Source organism: Moschus berezovskii, chromosome 17, assembly GCF_049115385.1.
Source record: "Moschus berezovskii isolate FMDL1 chromosome 17, NW_MosBer_1.0, whole genome shotgun sequence".
NCBI lineage: Eukaryota > Metazoa > Chordata > Mammalia > Artiodactyla > Moschidae > Moschus > Moschus berezovskii.
In genome coordinates this window covers 47,133,763-47,152,905 of record NC_142476.1, presented here as the reverse complement: position 1 = coordinate 47,152,905, position 19,143 = coordinate 47,133,763, and the positions used below count along the sequence as shown (strand labels likewise).

General features: G+C 45.5%; 1 protein-coding gene across 6 annotated transcripts in view; it reads left to right on the top strand.

Moving 5' to 3' along the window:
- RERE (arginine-glutamic acid dipeptide repeats) overlaps positions 1–19,143 on the top strand; it is a 417,526-nt gene that overhangs the window by 343,292 nt on the left and 55,091 nt on the right. For all 6 annotated transcript variants that reach the window (XM_055419489.2, XM_055419484.2, XM_055419488.2 and 3 more), the window contains one exon: positions 16,628–16,708. In XM_055419489.2, the coding sequence (XP_055275464.2) occupies positions 16,628–16,708 (81 nt within the window). The remainder of the gene's footprint in view (positions 1–16,627; positions 16,709–19,143) is intronic.

The following is a 19,143-nucleotide window of genomic DNA, read 5'->3' as shown; positions in this document are numbered from 1 at the left end:
CTTTAACTCAGGTGCTTGTGTCTGGTGGGGTCTGAGGCCCAAGTGATAGAATGGAGGTCCCTGAGCACTCTAATTGAGCACTGGGGAGTCTAAACAGAGAAGTGCCATAGCAGTTTTGGAATTCAGAGAAAGAAGGGCCTTTACCTCAGTGGAACAGCAGTCACATAGTGTAGGGTCTTTAGTGGTGCCATATCTCTGGGTTCTAGAAAGTGTTTCTAATAACCCTAGAGACACTCGATTCTGTGAGGTGAAACCGGAGTCTGATAAACCTAGTTGAGATGTGGCAGGTGCCCGGTACCTGAAGAATTCTGGTCTTTCTTTTAGGTACAAAGTTAGAAAAAATTTCCCCATAAAGCCCCTCAAAAAGCTTTGCTTAAAAAGTCATATACTCCCTCCCTAGTTTAAGTTGACATGTACTTTTTTTCATCATAAGCTTGTGATTTCTTACATATCATAAATACTGACATTTGTAAATAAGACTGTCCCATCGCTCTTTTAAATATATCCACTGCATTTGATTGCCATCATTATTTATAAATATTATCATATATTTTTAAAAATACACAAATGGGTTCCTTTTTAGCAGTAATATTCGACAGTTTATCTTTCTCCATTTTAAATTCATAACTAGTAATTTTCCAGTCTGCTTCCCCTTGATGTAAAGCATTTTGTGCTTGAGAGTGTGTTGTCAGATCACCTTTTCATACTCCTGAAAACAGAAATGTGCGTGTTGTTATTTTCTTTAGCAGTAAAGCTCTAAGTGTTGAAAGAAAATCCTCTCTGATTATGTTGTAATAATTATTAGTGCATAGTTGATCAAAACAACAAGATATTAGTTGATAAAAGTTTTAGTTTCTGCTTAATGTTTGTTGGAAATTAAATAACTCAGTTTTTTAAACACATTAGTTTTAGTATGAATATTACTTATTGGGATGAGACCGTATTCTGCATCATGTTATTTTCATTCCTCACTTATTTGTAAGTGTTCAGAAACCTTGTTTGCATAAATAGGATTGATAGTTTTATCACTCATTTATTGAGTTCATTCCATAATCAAAAACTATAATTTATCATCAGACATGATTTTCATTGATGTACCAGATGACACCTCTGTGAGCTTCTGCTGGAAAATACCTGACCTGCATGAGGCTTCCAGCTGTGACCTTGGCGTTGCCCCTGGTGTCTTGAATTGACCCTCTGTTCAGAGCCTGGAGTTCGTGAATGAGGCAGTGCTGCCTCTTTGCCGTCTGGGTGGGAGAGAGGGAGGCCTTTGTGGTGAAGTGAGAGGAGGATGATTGTGAAGGCGGAGGCAGGAGAGGAGAGTTGTACCTTGCCCACAAGGGTGTATTCTCAGGCAGATGAATTTTAGGAAAGAAAATATATGAAAGTTGAAGTTCTGGAAATGAATTCCCTTAAAACTGAATCCACATACCCATTAGAGTGTCTTGGGGGGACTTCCCTGGTGGTCAAGTAGTGAAGACTCCACGCTTCCAGTGCAGAGGATGCAGGTTCAATCCCTGGTTGGCTGCACAGTGCAGCCAGTAAATAAATAATAAAATTAGGGGGAAAAAGTCTTTGGTGTCTGCATACGCTGGTTTGTAAGCTATAGGCTTACATACGAATCTTGCTTGCGAGGCCAACTTCTGGGCACTGGTATAACCCGTGGAGTCAGGCCCCCATAGGATCTGGGTTGACCTAGTGGTGAGGGCCGGCCTGGGAGCCTTCAGTTGGTCAACCTTGGGCAGGAAACCAGGCCACGCGTTGCTTGGTGATGTAGTGATGAATAAATTACTGTCTTTGCTCTCCAAGAGTTTATGGTCTGAGCTCATAGTATAAAACAAAACATTACCCCTGTCCGCCCAAAAAACTTGACAAAAATAAAAATCATCTGTGAGTTCTTGTTTAATGTTATTAAATAATGTATGTATATTTATGTTTTTAGTGTTTTGATAACTGGTTTCCTTTGTAATATCACTTTATTTGTTGTTGTTTAGTCCTTAAGTTGCATCCAGTTCTTTTTGTGAATCCATGGACTATAGACCACGAGGCTCTTCTATCCATGGGATTTCCCAGGCAAGAATACTTCAGTGGGTCCTCCTTCAAGGGATTATCCTGACACAATCTCATGTCCCCTGCATTGGCAGGCAATGCTATACTGCTGAGCCACCAGGGAAGCCCTCACTTTATTTTAGGCATTTTAAAACTGTTTTTTAAGAGGTTAGCCTTTACCAGACTGCCCAGCAGGATCCATGGCACAAAAAAGATGAGGAGTTGTGTTCTGAGTGCTGACCTTCTCCAAACACTGCATCGGTCAGTTCCCAAAGAGTTCTGGATGATGCAGAGTTTTCAGTGGGACTGTGATGTGAGGTGACTGAGTTGATCCTGCCTCATAGGTGTTTACCACGTTGCATTAGACTCTCAGATTCAGACCTGGTACAGTCAGCCTTCCACACCTGCTGGTTGTGCATCAGTGGGTTCAGCCAACTGTAGATCAAAAATATTCAGGGGAAAAAAATTCCAAACAACTTCCAAAAAGCAAAACTTGAATTTTCTGCACACTGGCAACTGTAAATATAGCACTTATATTGTATTACAAGTAATCTGGAGATGATTTAAAATATAGGGGGGGACATGCATATGTTATGTGCAAATACTAGGCCGTTTTCTATAAGGGACTCTAGTATCTGAGGATTTTGATATCCTGGAGGGTTCAGGAAGCAGTCCCCTTAGGATGCTGAGGGACAGCTATATCCTCAGGGACTGTAAGTCAGCTTGCTGCTGCTGCTGCTGCTAAGTCACTTCAGTTGTGTCCGACTCTGTGCGACCCCATAGACGGCAGCCCACCAGGCTCCCTGGTCCCTGGGATTCTCCAGGCAAGAACACTGGAGTGGATTGCCATTTCCTTCTCCAATGCATGAAAGTGAAAAGTGAAAGTGAAGTTGCTCAGTCATGTCCGACTCTTCGCGACCCCACGGATTATAGCCTACGAGGCTCCTCCATCCATGGGATTTTCCAGGTAAGAGTACTGGAGTGGGCTGCCATTGCCTTCTCCAGTAAGTCAGCTTACAGTCCAGCATTAGGGAATCACCACCAACCCGCCCAGCCCAGCCACCAGGGGGCGTGGTTCTCGAGGGTCACTAGCCTTCCTTGCCCTCCCTATTCCACAGTGAGAAATCCATGTGAGAGGGAAAACTTTTCTTCATCTCCGGATTGTGTTTCACAACAATTGAGAATGCTCTTGGTTTTATTATTAAGTAATGTGAGCCTGTGACTGCTTAGTTATTGTTTGGTTTGTTTAACTTCTCAACATTCATTCTTTTCTTCCCGGAGCTTTCTGCACCAGCTGATTTGCTCCACGCACCAGGTCCCCTGACTGGAAGCTGCAGAGCTGCATTTAGGTCAGGGTTCTTGCATGCTGCTGACTTTATCTCATTTACAGTATCACATTTCTGTTGCCATACACTGTGTGATCTGAACCTCCCCACCGCTTTTTAACAATTAGTAATTGAGCAGGAAGTGTGTTTTTATTACAGTGGCCTTTTGATTTTGATTTTACAATCATGTAGTGTTTAGCAGAGAGCAGAGGTGGGGAAGTGGCCCTCTGAAACACATTTTTGACAGAGAGAAGTCTGTTGTTTCAGCCACTTGGCTATCTGTCAGCAGTTCTCAGACTTCCCCCTTGTGTTGGTTGCCTGGCAACCTGGGGCTGGAGCAATCAAACCGTGGCCAGTGCTTTTCCAAACCCAGACTGGGAGATGATTTATTGGTGGAACAGTAAGAACAGTAAACCCAAGCCTCAGAAATGGATCTTATTTTTTTTTTCTTCTTTTTTAAACCAGGGGTTTATACAAACCACATCAAGAAAAAATATAAAAGAAAAAAATATCAACTGGAAGGTTTAGTTGTAAAAATTTTTAAGCATAAAATTAAGGCCTATAGTGAACTTGTCATTCCGTGTCAGCATGTGTATAGGATGATATTTGTTTTTAGTTGCACTTTGCTTTCTTTTATTGTACCGCGGCACCGAACATTTTACAATTAATGCTTTGGTGGGGGGTGGTGGTGCAGGGGGCATAAATTAGGATACTTGGGATGTCATTCTACCATGAGAAACCCAGCCCAGGCAATGTTCGTGGCCTGCCAGGGGTCAACTGTGAAGCCTTGATAGAATCAGGCTTGGAACCAGACCCCACCTTGCCTGATGCCTGTGTCTGTATTGTCTGTATTCTCATTCAATGCAGGGAGTGTAAAATATGGATCACTCTGCTCCTTATTTTTTCAACAGTAGCTGAAAACTCCCAAGACCCTGCATCAGTGTCTGCTGTGTCAGTGGGTCCTTAGATAAGTCCTCCTCTTCCTAGGTGTGGAAGTGATCCACACCAGGGAATGCTGATGGTGAAGGACAAGTCAGTTCTGAACTTCAGGGGCTTCCTGTTTTCACCTTCTTTGCCCCTTCCCTCTCATTTCTAACTTTGTAGCTCTGAAAATTATCTCATGTTGATTAATGTTTGCTATAGAAGTGAGTTTTAGAGCTCTTTTTGACCGTTCTCCTTCATAAAGTCTGAAGTACTTTCCAGTATTGCAAGTGAATGGAAAAGAAAATGGCAACCCACTCTAGTATTCTTGCCTAGAGAATCTTGTGGACGGAGGAGCCTGATGGGCTGCTGTCCATAGGGTCACACAGTGTTGGACACAACTGCAACGACTTAACCTGCATGCATGCATTGGAGAAGGAAATGGCAACCCACTCCGGTATTCTTGCCTGGAGAATCCCAGGGACAGAGGAGCCTGGTGGGTTGCCGTCTGTGGGGTTGCACAGAGTCGGACACGACTTGACGGGACTTAGCAGCAGCAGCATTGCAAGTGAAGAATATGGGGGGAGGGGCAGACTGCATGGGGGAGGGGACAGAAGAGCCTCAGCCTCATTTAGCAGGCTAAGCATTTCCTAAGTATTTCTTTTTGTAAGATTTTAAGGAAACTTTGGAATTCAAACCTTACTCTGTTTACAGCCCAATGTACCCAACTGTGTATGTAAATACACTATTAGTGTGTTTGTGTTCCTTGTAAATGGCGCTTCCCAGGTGGCACAGTGTAAATCTGCCTGCTAATGCAGGAGACAGGAGACCTGGGTTTGATCCCTGGGTCAGGAAGATCCCCTGGAGTAGGAAATGGCTGCCCACTCCAGTATTCTTGTTTCGGAAATCCCATGGACAGAGGAGCCTGGCAGGCTACAGTCCATGGGGTTACAAAGAGTCAGATGTGACTAAGTGCACACATGGGCACAGGCACACACTCACACTCACATCCACACATTCCTTGTAAATACACAGATTAAATCTGTGTATGTAATTTACACACAGCTGTGTTCACACTCCCTTAACAGCAGTATTTGCAGCGACAGTGAAGCATCATGGCAGCACAGTTGTTCCAAACAAAAACCAACAGTGCAGCCCTGGTGTGGGACCCTTTCTTGATGGCCTGTCTTGTGACAGGCGACCCTCATGGGATGGTATGAGACCAGAAGGTGTCTGTCCTAGACTGGTAGACTGGGATCTGCTTGTTGAGGAGTTTTGCCTTTTGTGATTGAAATACACTTCCTTTCCTCCTCCACCCCTTGCATTTCCTAAAGGATACTTGATTTTCCTCCCGGTTTGGAGAGCATTTAAAGTGACCAAAGTTAAATACGGAATCCCAGCCCTTGTCACGTTACAGAGAAAGGGAGACAAAGTCCAGGAGCTGCCTCCATGACCCTGGAGCCAGATAGGGCCTCAGTTTCCTCTGTGTGGGAGCTGGGCAGAGGTGTGTTGTTACAGCTTCTGGATTTGATTTCTTCTGGAAGACATGTTTCACCAAATTTGAGACAAGAGGCCAGTATGATTTCATGTCATTTAGGACTGTATGATATCATTGACCATAGTCCTAACTATATTTATTTTACCTCCCTAGTAGAAAACTCTTAGTGCTTTAGGCACTTTAACGTTTTATTGAAAGGGAGCAGAGATCATTGGAGGCTCAGACTGCGGGTGACCATTGAGTACTTGAAGTGTGCTAGCACAAGTTGGTGCTGTTAGTGTAAAACACACACTAAATTTCACAGACCAAGTAAGAAAAAGAATGTAAAATATTCCATCAGTCGTTTGTATATTGATTACACATTGAAATGATAATGTTTTGGATGTATTATGTTAAAATGTATTATTTTACCTGTTTCTTTTTGAAATATGGCTATTAGAAAGTGACAGTTACATACTTGGCTTTCGTGTGGCTCACGTTCAGTTTTTATTGGGCAGCCATCGATCTAAATGCCTTTCATTATGATTTTTGCAAAAGGCTCTACTTCTTTGTTCTCCTGTAACTTGTAGATAAGCCGCATTCCTTTCTTCAGTTGAATCGTCTTTCCTGCTGTGCTGAGATCTACTTTGTTAAAGGTGAACTTTTTAGTGACTTATTATTTATGAGCCACCTGACAAGGACATTTATGTGGGCAGTATGGTGATATGGTAGGGAGAGAAGGAGTCGCTAATGCCCCTTTGGGTTTGTTCTTAGTGTTGGGTTATTTTTAATATGGGTGTAGCTGGGCAGCCATAATTGGTGAGAGGTATTTAGCTGGCGGTATTTCTACATCTGTTAATGCTGCTGCTTAACTAGCCTGTTCTCATTTGACTTGAAAGTGCATTGAAGCGTGCTGCTCTGATAGTCACCCTGTGGCGATGCTTTGTTAGGCCTGCAGTAATAAAAGGACTTCAGCTACTCAGCGTTATCATCGAGACTGAGGGTCACGTAGGCAGAGAGCAGGATGGCTCAGTGGCCTTTGCTCATGGGCACAGTAGCTGTGTAAACCAAACATGAGGTTCTTTTCCTGTTGGGCGTGTGGTCTTTGAATGAAAAATGAAGTGACCTTTTTTTTTGGTAATAGCTTTATTGAAATATAATTCACATACCTTACAATTCACACATTTAAAATGGACAACTCTATGGTTTCTAACATATTCACAGAGTTGTGCATCCATCACCAGAATCAAATTTAGAACATTTTCAGCCCCTCTAAAGGAAACCTCGTAGTTTTAGAAATCACTCCCCAGTCCTCCCATGACTCTACCTCTCAGCAACCACTAATCTCCTTTCTGTCTCTGTTTGCCCGTTCAGTGTGTCTCATTTAAATAGAATCATATATTTGAGTTTTTTTCACTTAGCCTGATGTTTTCAAGGTTTATCCATGTTGTAGTGTGAGTATCAGTATTCCATTCCTTTCTAAGGCCAGCTAACGTTCTATTGTTTGAATATTGTTGTCATTGTTTAGTCACTAAGTCGTGTCCAACTCTTTTGCCAATCCATGGACTGTAGCCTTCCAGGCTGTTCTGTCCATGGGATTTCCCAGGTGAGAATATTGGAGTGGGTTGCCATTCCCTTCTCCAAGGAGTGACTTTTTTTTTCCTTTTTTTTTTACGTTTGTGATCAGCTGGGAAGGTTTTGAACAGAGGTATGTTGAAAAGGACATTATGGGCTTGACATTGTGGGCTTCACTCTGGGTGCTGAACCAGCATCACAGAGTGGGATGGTGTGGTTGTCTCTAGTGGGACTTGTACATTTAAATGGACAGGAAAGTTGGTGTCAAATCATTCTGTAAGTAGTAATTAGAGAGTCAGAAACTTAGCAGTGAGCACAGGTCAGGAGTCAAGCTGGAGGGCAAATGGCTGGAAAGTAAACAGCCTTGGAAGAAGTCTGAGCCAGCTCACCTCCCAGTTGCATTTGTTTAGTCATTCAGCCAGTGATAGTGGTCACCTGCTCTGGGTGTCACGGGATGTTCGGGGTGCTGGGGATTCCCTCGTGTACTCAGTAGCCTACATAGCTTGTCATGTCCAATGGCATTGTGAGCTAGGTGTTAACATAGCTCAGGTGTTAACATAGAGGAAGGTTATAGGACCATAGGGCCTGCAGACTGAGGAAGTCTAATTGGAAGATGGTTTACTGGTTAATTTAATTAATAGTTGACTACTATTGAGGTTAAAGCTTTTAGTGGTTTTTGTAATGAATCTCATATTGGTTTCCTACTGCTGCATAACAAATTACTCTGAACAATAAAGATCACCCCAGCTTAAGACAAGAATGATCATTTATTATCCAGTTTCCAGGTAAGACAGTTGACAATGTATCATGCATTAACAGGGTCTCTTTTTGGAAGAATTTTAGCCATCCTCCTGTCTCTGTGTAGGAGAGAGCCTGTCTGCTTGATTGCAGCTCCCAGTGAGGGAGAACTTGAGGCATCTACTTCTGAGAATTTACAGACGGATGGTACAAAGCCCCGACAATCATCTTACACAAAAGCATACAGAAGCCCAAAAGAGGCCTAGTGACCTAATCAGGGATGTAGTTATTTAGTGGCAGAGCCATGTACTCCAAGCCAAGGATTTTGGTGGGAAAATTTTTAACATGGATATACAACATTCAGTCTCTGACACTTTTGCTTCAGAGAGCAAGTGTATCTAGGTATACAGGCTTCCCTGGTGGCTCGGATGGTAAAAAAATTTACCTGCAGTGCAGGAGATCTGGTTTCAGTTCCTGGGTTGGGAAGATCCCCTGGAGAATGAAATGGCAGCCCACTCTAGTATTCATTCCTGGGAAATCCCATGGACAGAGGAACCTGTGGGCTAACATGTACAGTTTCCTTCAGAAGTTGTATTTTTTTTTTTTTTTAAGAAAAGATTGATAATACCCTGTCCATGGGGTTGCAAAGAGTCAGATACAACAACTTAGTGACAAATACCTTTTAATTCCTCTGATACATAGACATACAAGAAAATGTTTTCTGCACCTAGATTCCAAGTAATTAATCCTATTTCTAATTCTTAACTCTTTACTTCACCCTTCCTTATTAGCTCTGGACTGGGGAAGGACATATACCAAAACTTGAGTGTCTTCATCTGTGGCATGGATTCGGTGACCCTTGTGTTGGAAAGTGCACTGAGGAAATTCAAGGAGGATGTGGCCTGGGAGCCCCCAGTGTCCACGTTGAGACTGTGATGTCCTGAGAGAATAGAAGATGTTACTTGGAATAGAGGGCGTGGGTACTAGTCTGAGCTCGGGAAAGAATGCCAGGTCTCGAGAGAGAGTTAAGAGTCATCAGTAAAAATGTGGTTATTATTTTAAATTGTTGTCCTGTTTGCTGTTTTTCAACTATAGTTGAATGGGACTTAACTATCCTGGAATACTGTATATAAATTCAGAATGTACCTAGGAAGTAGTTCCTTGGTAGTACTCAGGAACAGCATACTAGAAAACTTGGGAATGCCCACCTGGCTGGCTGGCATATCTCCTCTTGGACACATTGCTTCTGCAGCTGTTTACTGAAAACATCCTGCTTTACTCCGGTCGCCCTTTCACTGACGTCTTAAATATTTTAAACCAAAACCCAAATGCAGTATCAATAGTCTACCTCCAGCTGGAAGTGTGTTTTAGGTCTGGGGTGATGGGAACCTATAACAGACAGGAATATATGGATGAAATTCAATAGGTTCTTCTCATCTGGTGGTTGGTCAGTGAGAGCCATTGATGGACAGGTAGGTGTCGTGGAATACAGATGTTTTGAAGGCTTTGATTTCTTCTGGGCATCAGTTTCTCTTTTCTACCCTTACCCCTCCTTAATGTAGGCCCAAATTTAGGGACCATCTTCAGTTTTCTTCGGCTGCTCTCTGCCTTCAGGAGAGCAGTGGACATCCTCTTCTTCCCCCTGCCTGGCTCGTGGGCTACACTTTGTTTCTCTGTTGGGGGGAACTGTGGTTTGCTTACTTGCAGATCTGCCTGCTCTTCAGCCTTCTGAGAAGCAGCAAGTTATTAACATAAAATTTTATGCAGAAAGCGGGGCAGAGGAGAAGGAGCCATCTTCACAGTGGGACTCATTTTAATACCTACAGTGTTTTCCCAACAGTTACATAAGAGGACTGAGGAGAAGTCGCTGTTCAGAAGTCCCGGTGAGTTTCTGACTGTGATGTACTAGTTAAAATTCAGCAGCAGGAGTTAAATTTGAAAGCTCTCAGCCAGGGGTTAATGCTGAGGAGTTGTCTTTTACCATTTCTGTAGCATCGCTCCTTTTCTCTGCCACCGACACAGGTCAGGTCCAGCAACCGAGACCAGCTGCGCAGGGAGTTGGAAACACACACAGGAGAGATGAGCACACACCTCATTCTTTGGCTTTAACCCCTCCCCCCCCCCCCAGTACTCTTCTGTGCGCAGTCCAATCTGATATTAAGAATTTTTTGGAGATAGGTAGGGCAAGTATCTTTATGACCAATTTAAAAGATGAATAAACCAAGACAAGACTAAGTTTGGAGACTATAGCCTTTATCTGTGCATTCAGAGACCCATGGGAAACACTTAAAATCTTGAAATGCAAGTACAGGCAGCAGGTGCCCATCATCTTCCTGACCCACACCCTCTTGGACTCCATTCTCAGGCTTCACCCCATCCCTGAAGTTTCCAGATGGTTTACTTTTGTCACCCTTGATCCTTCTCCCCTGTTTCAAGGATTTGGTGACAGACAAGTTTTCTTCCCCCCCATCTGTAAAATAGATTAGGAGCCCTTGCTTCGCAAGGCTATTGTGATGCTTAAATGAGTCCCTATAGAGCCCTTCAGACAATGCCAGCTGTTGGCTGCCATCATTGTTGAATAGGGTGGTATCTCCGTACCCTTCTCACATCCTGACACAGAACAGTGCTGCCTGCCCTAGGCCAGCGCTGCATGGGGAGATCAGCATCTGGACAGCCAGTGAGGCTGTCATCGCCCGTGGACACAGGGCTTGGGAGGCTCAGACCTGAGGCAGGCTGAGCAGTGATGAGCAGAACTTTTGAACTGGTTCCTTTATCGTGAAAGAGAACATTATCGCATTTTGACCCAATTACATTTATCCCTATTAAGTATCTTCCATTTTAGAAGTGGCTGTGCCTAAACAGCCATGTCATAATTTCCTCTCTGGAACAGAGGAGCAGACCAGATCTAGGGCTTCTAAGTTTGACTTTCATGTTTTTTCCATTCGACCAAAAATGAGAAATATAACTCTCCAGATTCTACTAAAACCCAAATTTACTAAATACTGTGTTCAGGTAACTCACTTCTTTTAAAAGTCAAGAATTAAACGTTCTCTGTCAGGAACTAAAGGGTGCTTCCCCTGCTGACGGCTCAGTTAAAGAATCCACCTACAATGCAGGAGACACGGGTTTGATCCTTGGGTTGAGAAGATCCCCTGGAGGAGGGCATGACAACCGACTCCAGTATTCTTGCCTGGAGAATCCCCAGGGACAGAGGAGCCTGGCAGGCTACAGTCCATCAGATCATAAAAGAGTTGGACACAACTTAGCAACTAAACAACAACCAGTGCTTATATGTAGTAACTTCTGATGGTGATATGAAATTTCAGCTCGATAATAGAAAACTGTGGCAATGTGTCTAAAATCTGGAGTGTAAATAATTATGTAACATGATAGACATGCTAATGATCATACAATGGCAGTCATATCACAGGGTATAAACATATCAGATTAACCTGTTGTACACCTTGTAACAGAATGATACATGTCAAAATATATTTCAGTAAATAATATAAAATCAAAATTGAAACACAGTCACAAACTTAGTTGTAAAACAAAGCAAAGAACAAACCCCTTGCCAAAAATAAACCTGTATTTATATTTGGATCTCATCTGGCTTTGGGGATTGAGACATAGAAGAGGACTTGTTCTGTGCTCTGAAGGAACACACCAGGTTGACTGGAAACAAACAACACCAGAGAAACCAGGGCCGACAGCCCAAGAACCTCGGCTCATGGATCTGTGAATGGCTGGACTGCAAGTCTGTGGCACATCATAAGCAGGGCCGCCTGGCACATGGGGCAGTGACCCAGCCACAGCGCCTGCCTGTAACATGAACAGTCTTCGTTCTCCTTCACCTTTGACATCTTAGCATTCCAGCATCTATTCTCCATCAGACAGCTAAAGGAGAGGGACGTAACTCATGAGGCCAGTTGACGAGACCTTGAATTTAAGCACTGGAAATGTGGAATTTCAGCTCAACTGCTAGAATGCTGTTAAGAAGCAGACTGTGTATGTGAACTTTCCTTCAGAAGCCTCTAGCACCTATAAGTTGATCATGTTAGTTATGAAATTCAAATCTCAAAAGCTTCGAGGTCTTTATTTGCAGAGAGATAAATGGAGGGAAGGAGACTGCAGCGTCAGTAGCCTGTTTAACATACTGACCTATTCTAATCATTGACTGCTCTGAGTGGGTTGGCTTTGTTTCGATTTTAAAGGCTACTCTACATTTCTGGTAAACCACAAGGTAAAGGCTGGTCTCTGAGAAGCAGATGTTTTGTCAGTTCTGAGGCCTTGTGGCTTTCCATAGAGAAGTAACAGTACAGGCCGCACGAAGATTTTACTTCCTTTTTTTAAAACAAGTGGGGCCAATGGTGCTTTGCACTTGATAGCATAGTGCTTGATATACATTGACAGCAGTGGTCTGTGTTTACCACCAGATGTCAGATCCATATTTCTGGAAGTAGTTAGTTTGAAATGTCTATAAGACAAGTGTTCCCCATGGGCTTGGACCATAGATTTAGCCTTAGAAATAGTGGTGAGAATCTTGGATGGTATTTAGAGCCAAAGGAGCAGTGGAAATTGTATTGGGAGGGAGTTTGGAGAACAGGAACCTTGAAACAAAGCCTTGGGAAGACTCAGATTTCTAAAGGTTGAGTAGGGTTAAGGTTAGGGTGAAATGAGGAAAAAGAGCAGTTTGGTGTCATGGAACCAATAAGATCAAAACTCTGTTACCAAAGTTCAAAACAGACCATTTGGCACTGAACAGCCTGGTTCCACCGTGACCACCCTAGCCCAGGCCCCTGTCATCTCATGGTTTCACTTGTGTATTAAACACTTGGGAGTCCCACCTGCCTAATGCTCTAGGGAGGCAGGGTAGTATAAGATTCCATTCCTGTCTTTTCAGAGCTTATAGACTATGAGTATACGAGCCTTTAGACAAATAAACACCAAGTGAATCAGGGGGATAGTTGGGGAAGTCTCATTTTGGAGTGGGAGGGGTTTGAGCTTAAGTTTGAGATGAATTGGAGGTAGGCTGTGGAGAGAAGTATTAAATGTTCCGCAGAGTCAGAGCTCAGACTAGGATGGTGGCGGTGCTGCCAGGTAGCATTGGTGGATGTCTGTGTGGTAAGGTAGGCTGGGGCAGGATCCTGGTACACCTGCATTGAGAATGCAGGTCTAAGAGGTTAAACATCTCCCCTTTCCTGAAGAGGTCCAAGAGCTAGTTTTATTGCGCAAGGGCACGATGGTACAGGACTCATGATGGAATCTGTGGTTTTGACAATTCCTTGGCAGAGCCTTGTAAGTGGCCTGATGGGAAAGATGGATTCATAGACTGGTGTGTAGGAAAGAGAGGGAAGGGTTTGGCCTGGGACTGGTGCTTGTATGGGAGGGAAAGGAGGGCATGGAAGACCTTTCTTTGGAAGAACAGCGAGGACTGGATTTGAGTTGGGGGGAAACAGGAAGGGCAGAGTCACAGATGACGGTGCCATGACTGAAAACGGATTCTCTGGAGACCCTTAGCCCTCTTTACCGAGACTGTGGCAGTGACGCGGGGCATGGATTTCAGAGCCCGGGTTTGGAATTCTGCCTTTACCACAGAGGAGCTGGGTGACCTTGGTCTTCCTGCTTAACTGACAGTGCCTCAGCTTCCTTGTTGGTAAAATGGAGATGATAATAGTACTTCCTTGGAGGGTATTAGGACTCTGAGGCTCCAGGCACACAGTGGGTATTTAATAGCTATGTTCAGAGGATTATAACAAGTAGAAGACTTAGGGTCTGACCTCAAGTTTGTGGAACCCCTTCCCTGCTCTTCCAGATTCAGCCTTTCTCAGGTGCTCCTTTGCTTGGCCGACTTCTCCCAGTGAACCTGTTGTGTGTCCTCTGGCATCGGGCCTTCCTTCAGATTGCATGACCCTGCCATTCTACCACCTTCCTCATGAGAGCCCACCTCAGCTTTTTGTAGACTCTGTCTGTTACCACTTCCCACTTTGCCCCCTGTCTTTTCTGGAGGCCCTTCCCACCCTTCCACACCTGCAAATGCTCTGCTCTTCAAAGTCTGACCTCGGTGACCGTAACAGTCTGTCCCTCCTCTCAGCTTCCTTGCAGTACTGGTGAGCTGCCATTCACTACTTCATGCTTGGCTTCCCTGAGACTCAGATCATTCTCTAATCTAATAACCTCGCACACATTTATCTTACCTGCTAAAAATGAATTCATTTGAATAAAGATCCATGACTGCCTGTTTGTTGTTATTTTCAAACTTCCTCCCAGTGTTAGGTGCTCACTAAAAACTCAAGTCTTGAAAGTAGATTAAGAAGTGTTAATTCCGAAGGCTGAGGTTGAGTTCAGGTCATCCCCAGCTCACACTGGGTTCTCTCACCAGCCTCTCCAACTGCATTGCAGCCAGTCTGTCCCTAAGGCACGTCACAGGCCACCCTACGCCTGGTGCAGTTGCTCTCCAGTCTTTTCATGGAGCAGTCATGCTGGCACTTCTCTGCTGGCCTCACAGTGAGGACCATAACTCTTCAGCCTGGCCTAGAAAGCTCTGCAGCTGGCCCTCTCCTGCCTCTTTGGTCTTATCTGTGGCACTGCACTGTGCACACCCTGTCTTCCCTGCAGTTCCCAGAATGTTCCCTGTGCCCTGCTGGCAGTCCCACTGGAGCCCACCAGGCAGGCTCCTGCTTTTCCTGTCATTTCCTCTAAAACACCCGCTGAGTGAGTGCTTCCTCCTCCTGGCCCCACCTCCAGCCCTTTGTTCCTCTGCGGCTTCTCTCTGGGGCCCAGAGATTGATGTGTTTACCTATTTGCCAGCCTGGCTCCTTGAGGGCAGGCGGTCTCATTCCTCTCCAGATCCCAAAGGAGATCCTCTGCACTTAGCCCAGGAGGCGTGCTGAGCGTGTGGATGACACTTTTTTCAAGTAACAAGGGTCACTTTTCTTCAGACTAGAAAAGAGCTGGCTTCTTTCTTGTGCCTTGACAGATTGTTCCTTTTGAACTATACGAATTATGTTGAAAACTGACAGTGATGAGTCATATCTTAGAAAAGGGTGAAATCTGAAAATGCAGAGTCTCCAGGAATGGAGTAGGAGGTTGCAGATCGGTCTTGCAGGCCAAGTCTGGCTCTTCGCTGAATTTGCCCGGCTGGTCTCCACCGCGGGGAGTGGGAGGGACGCTCCTCCCGGTGGGCAGGTGATTTATTGGCTGGGAAGCTTCCGCGGTGACTTAGTTGTGAAACGGCGCCCTGCGAGGTGCCGGCTAACGCCTGGGCCGGAGGGACCGCGGGAGTCCTCGGGGCCAGCCGCCCCCCGCTTCGCAACCCGGGGGGAGACGGGCGTGCGCCACTGACTTGGCCCGCCCGGGGGAAGCCCAGGGACTGAGCGGCCCGGGAGGGGCCCCGAGCGCCCTCTCCTCGTGCCCGCCGCGGCGGGGAGGAAGTTTCCCTGCTCCGCCGCCCGGCTAGGATCCCGCTGTTTGGAAAGAGGAAAGCGAGGTACGGCGCCGGGGCCACGCGCGGAGCCTCGGGGCGGGGGCCAGAGCCGGGCCGGCGGGCGGCGCGGCGATCCAGGCCGCCTTTTGCAGCCGCCCGCGGCCGCGCCGGGCTCTGCGCGCCGCTCCGGCCTCCTCCCCCGGCGGCGGCGGCGGCGGCCTCAGCCCCGCGCCCCCCGCGCCCCGCGCCGCGCGGCCCCGCCGCGGTCACACGCCGAGCCGCCCGGCCGCCTCCGCCCTCCGCTTTGTGGAGCACGAGCCGAGTGACAGGCGCGGCCTCTCCTCGCCGGGACCCGGAGCGCGGCCCGCCGCGGCCCCGGTACCTGTGGCTGCCGGCGTCGGCGCGCGGGACCCGGTCGCGCCCGAGGTGGGGGCCGGGGAGCCGGCAGGGCCCGGCTGCGGCGGGGAGGGGCTGCCCGGGAGGAATGGGGCCAAGTGAAAGTCCCGGACCGCTGAGGAAATGGGGGGCGGGGGGGCCGGGAGGGGGCCGGGGTTCTGGTGGCTCGGATTCTAGTGCCCTAGACGGCGGGGCAGGTCGGCCGGGTCCGGGCCCCGGTGGTCTTCCGCCGCGCTGGTGAATTCCTGGGATTAACGAAAGGCCTTTTAACCCTGTAGGGTACTCTTCTGGAGGAAAGTCTCCAGGTTTGGTTGTTGTTTCCTTCTTCTGCTTGACACTCTGGGAAGCTTCGTTCTCAGGTGGAGGCCACTTGTGCTGCTTGATTAAGAAACCCGGAATGTATTTATACCTCCGTTGTTTATACCTCCGCGGACCGCTGCGGAGACTGGAGCCACCAGGGCACAGATCGCCTGTGGCCTCAGACACAGGATGTCCTCCTGGTCTTGTCTGGGGTGCGGGACCGGGGACCGGATGGAGGCCGTCGGGGGCCTGTGGGGCGGGGGTCCCAGCTGTGCCGCCGAAATATTCCCCCGGCGCAGTCAACATTCCCGCTCAGACTTTGCGGTTGTTGTTCTGCTGATTGCGGATTGCTTTGCTTTGCTGACATCCTGTTTTGTTTTTGGCTTTTACATCCCATTTGTTGTTTCTTTTTTATCACAGAAACGCTTCGTTAAGGGGCTTAGGCAGTACGGCAAGAACTTCTTCAGAATTAGAAAGGAGCTGCTTCCCAATAAGGAAACAGTGAGTACAATTGGACTTTATGTAACTTGATTTTTTTTCCTCTTCGCTCTTGCTGCTTCTCCGTACTTGATCTTATGAAATGGTTTCCTTTAACCCTGTGTTGTGCTCGGCTCAGGCGGGTCTCTAGGATCCTATTCGTTTTACTATACTTTCGGTTTTCGATCACGATTCTAGATAGTAAAGTGACAGATTATGCTTACCCTCACCCCACCCCCAAGAAAGTGGATTTCGGAACCGAAGAATCTCTGGCATCAGGGGGTTAGTGGGGGGAGGGGAGCCTGGGGTGTTGGGAAGTTAACATCCAATTTTAAATCCAGTGGCTGAAATAGAAAATACCATTTATCATGATTTTGGATTTGGTTATTATCAAAAGTCATCAACAAATAATAGAGCTAAGAGGTTTGTAGCTCAGTATACTTTAAATTCTCTTGAGACTTTTATTTAGTTAACGTTGCTGTGTTTTGGAGAGTAGTTTTAACTAATTTTCCAGCCTTAAAAGTTTGTACTTTCTTTTTTTAAGTGTGTACTTTTTATTGGAGAGATATCAAGGGTCCTATAAATTGCTTGAAATGAGGCTTTAAAAAATTCCTTTTATACTTCACAAAGCTGAGAGTCAGATCTGATGACGGCTCTTGCTAAATTTGGGGGGAAGTAGGTTTGCTGAGAAATCTTGGGAGTGAAGTTACATGAAGAGAAAGAATGCCAGTAGGAGATTCATTCAGTCTTACCTGACTGTACCTGTAATTTCCTACAGGTGGTATTGGAGGAGAGTAGGGGAGCCCTTGGCTAGGCCAAGGAATAGGGGAGACTGGAAGTGGAGTAGGACCAGCCTCATCAGTGTCTGCGGGCCCTAGAAGTGACTTCAGGACCTGGGGATGGGAGGTGAATATTTAGGCTTTGAGTTGCTGCTTTCCCCAAACCCTCCAGCCCCACCCGCTGCTTTTGGGAGTGGAAGGAAGAGACTGTTCTGGGAGCAACATCCATGCCAAAAGCTGTGGGGCAGTTTGGATTTTGGTTTCCTACTTGGGTATTGTTTATTGATTTCCTCTTATTCAATTTTCATTCTTTTCAGGTTTTTTTTTTAAAACAAAATGTTTCTAGACATGTTTTCTGTACAACACCTGATAAACAGAGCTCATAATAGGGAAGTAGGTTCTGAGATTTCAAGTATAGCCTCATGTATATACATTTGTGGTTTGCATTCATCAATCATAATTAGATGAAACTTTCAATATTTATTATACATCTGAATATGCTGAGATAAGTCATTTTGAGGATAGTGGAAAAAAGCTGTTTATGGACAATAAAATACCGGATGAACTTACATTTTAACTTTTTCCAGAATAGATTGGAAAATGGTATTTAATGTGGAGCTATGAATGAAATACTTTTATGTTTTCTGAGGTTTTCAGTTATTTGAAGTAAAATCTAAAAAGACTTTACCCAAGTACAGGAATTTTGGTTTGGCCAGAGTGGAATGAAAATAAGAGAGATAGATAAGAGAGGTCTGAGCTGATGTGAAGGCCCAGATTATGACCTCAGCCTGAGTTTTCTCTCTCCTTGTGCCCTGAGAAGATGTTTCAAACCATGAAAAATTTGATATGTTATCTCTTGACGATTATTTCTCTCTTAAAAAATAAACTTAATAGCAAGATTAAGCATTGAGTCTAGAATCTAGTGTCTAACACTTGGAATTGGCAAACAATTTGCATTTTATCTCCCTTGAGGAAAGGGAGCTGAATGACCTTTAACCTAGGGAAGGGTCTTCTGATCTGTGTTTCCTTCTGCTTTTGGTTGGCCCTTCTTCTTACTGGTGATGTCTGACTCAGGAGTTCTGAGAACAACCACCTTCTGAGCAGGTTTTCTGGTCTTCTCCAGGTGCCTCTTTCCTGAGACCCTTCCCCATTACTTCTCTTCCACCCACCCCTGTTTCCCAGCCATGTGGCTCCTCACCTCCCACCTCCTCAGGCACCCAGCAGTCTTCCTGTTTCCAGCCTCTTCCTCTGGGCATTATCATGGGAGAGTCATTTGCAGGACTAGAATAGATTAGGGCTGACATTGGCAAACCATTCCTAGTGTCCTCCTGGCTTTTGCATGCAATTAGAGGTTGGTAGTAGGATAAATCTAAGTATTCTAGTCAGCTGCAAGAGGCACTCATCTTGTATTTTCCTTAGTTATCAACATGGCCAAACTAGTCAGCTAATCATTCACAGCACATAGGGAGGGGAGGGCAAAGGTTATTTTTTCATTTTTGCTTCAGTAGAAGAGAAAATTTTTAGGTATGTGTTCTTGGTTCAAAGCTTCCCAGGTAGAAATCTTCATATGGTCATGCCTTTAAAAAAAATGTATGTGTATGTAGCAAATCTTGCTAATCTAGATACTTTCCATATTCTGTTCTATTTACCAGAATTATTAACTCATTTCTTTGCTATTCT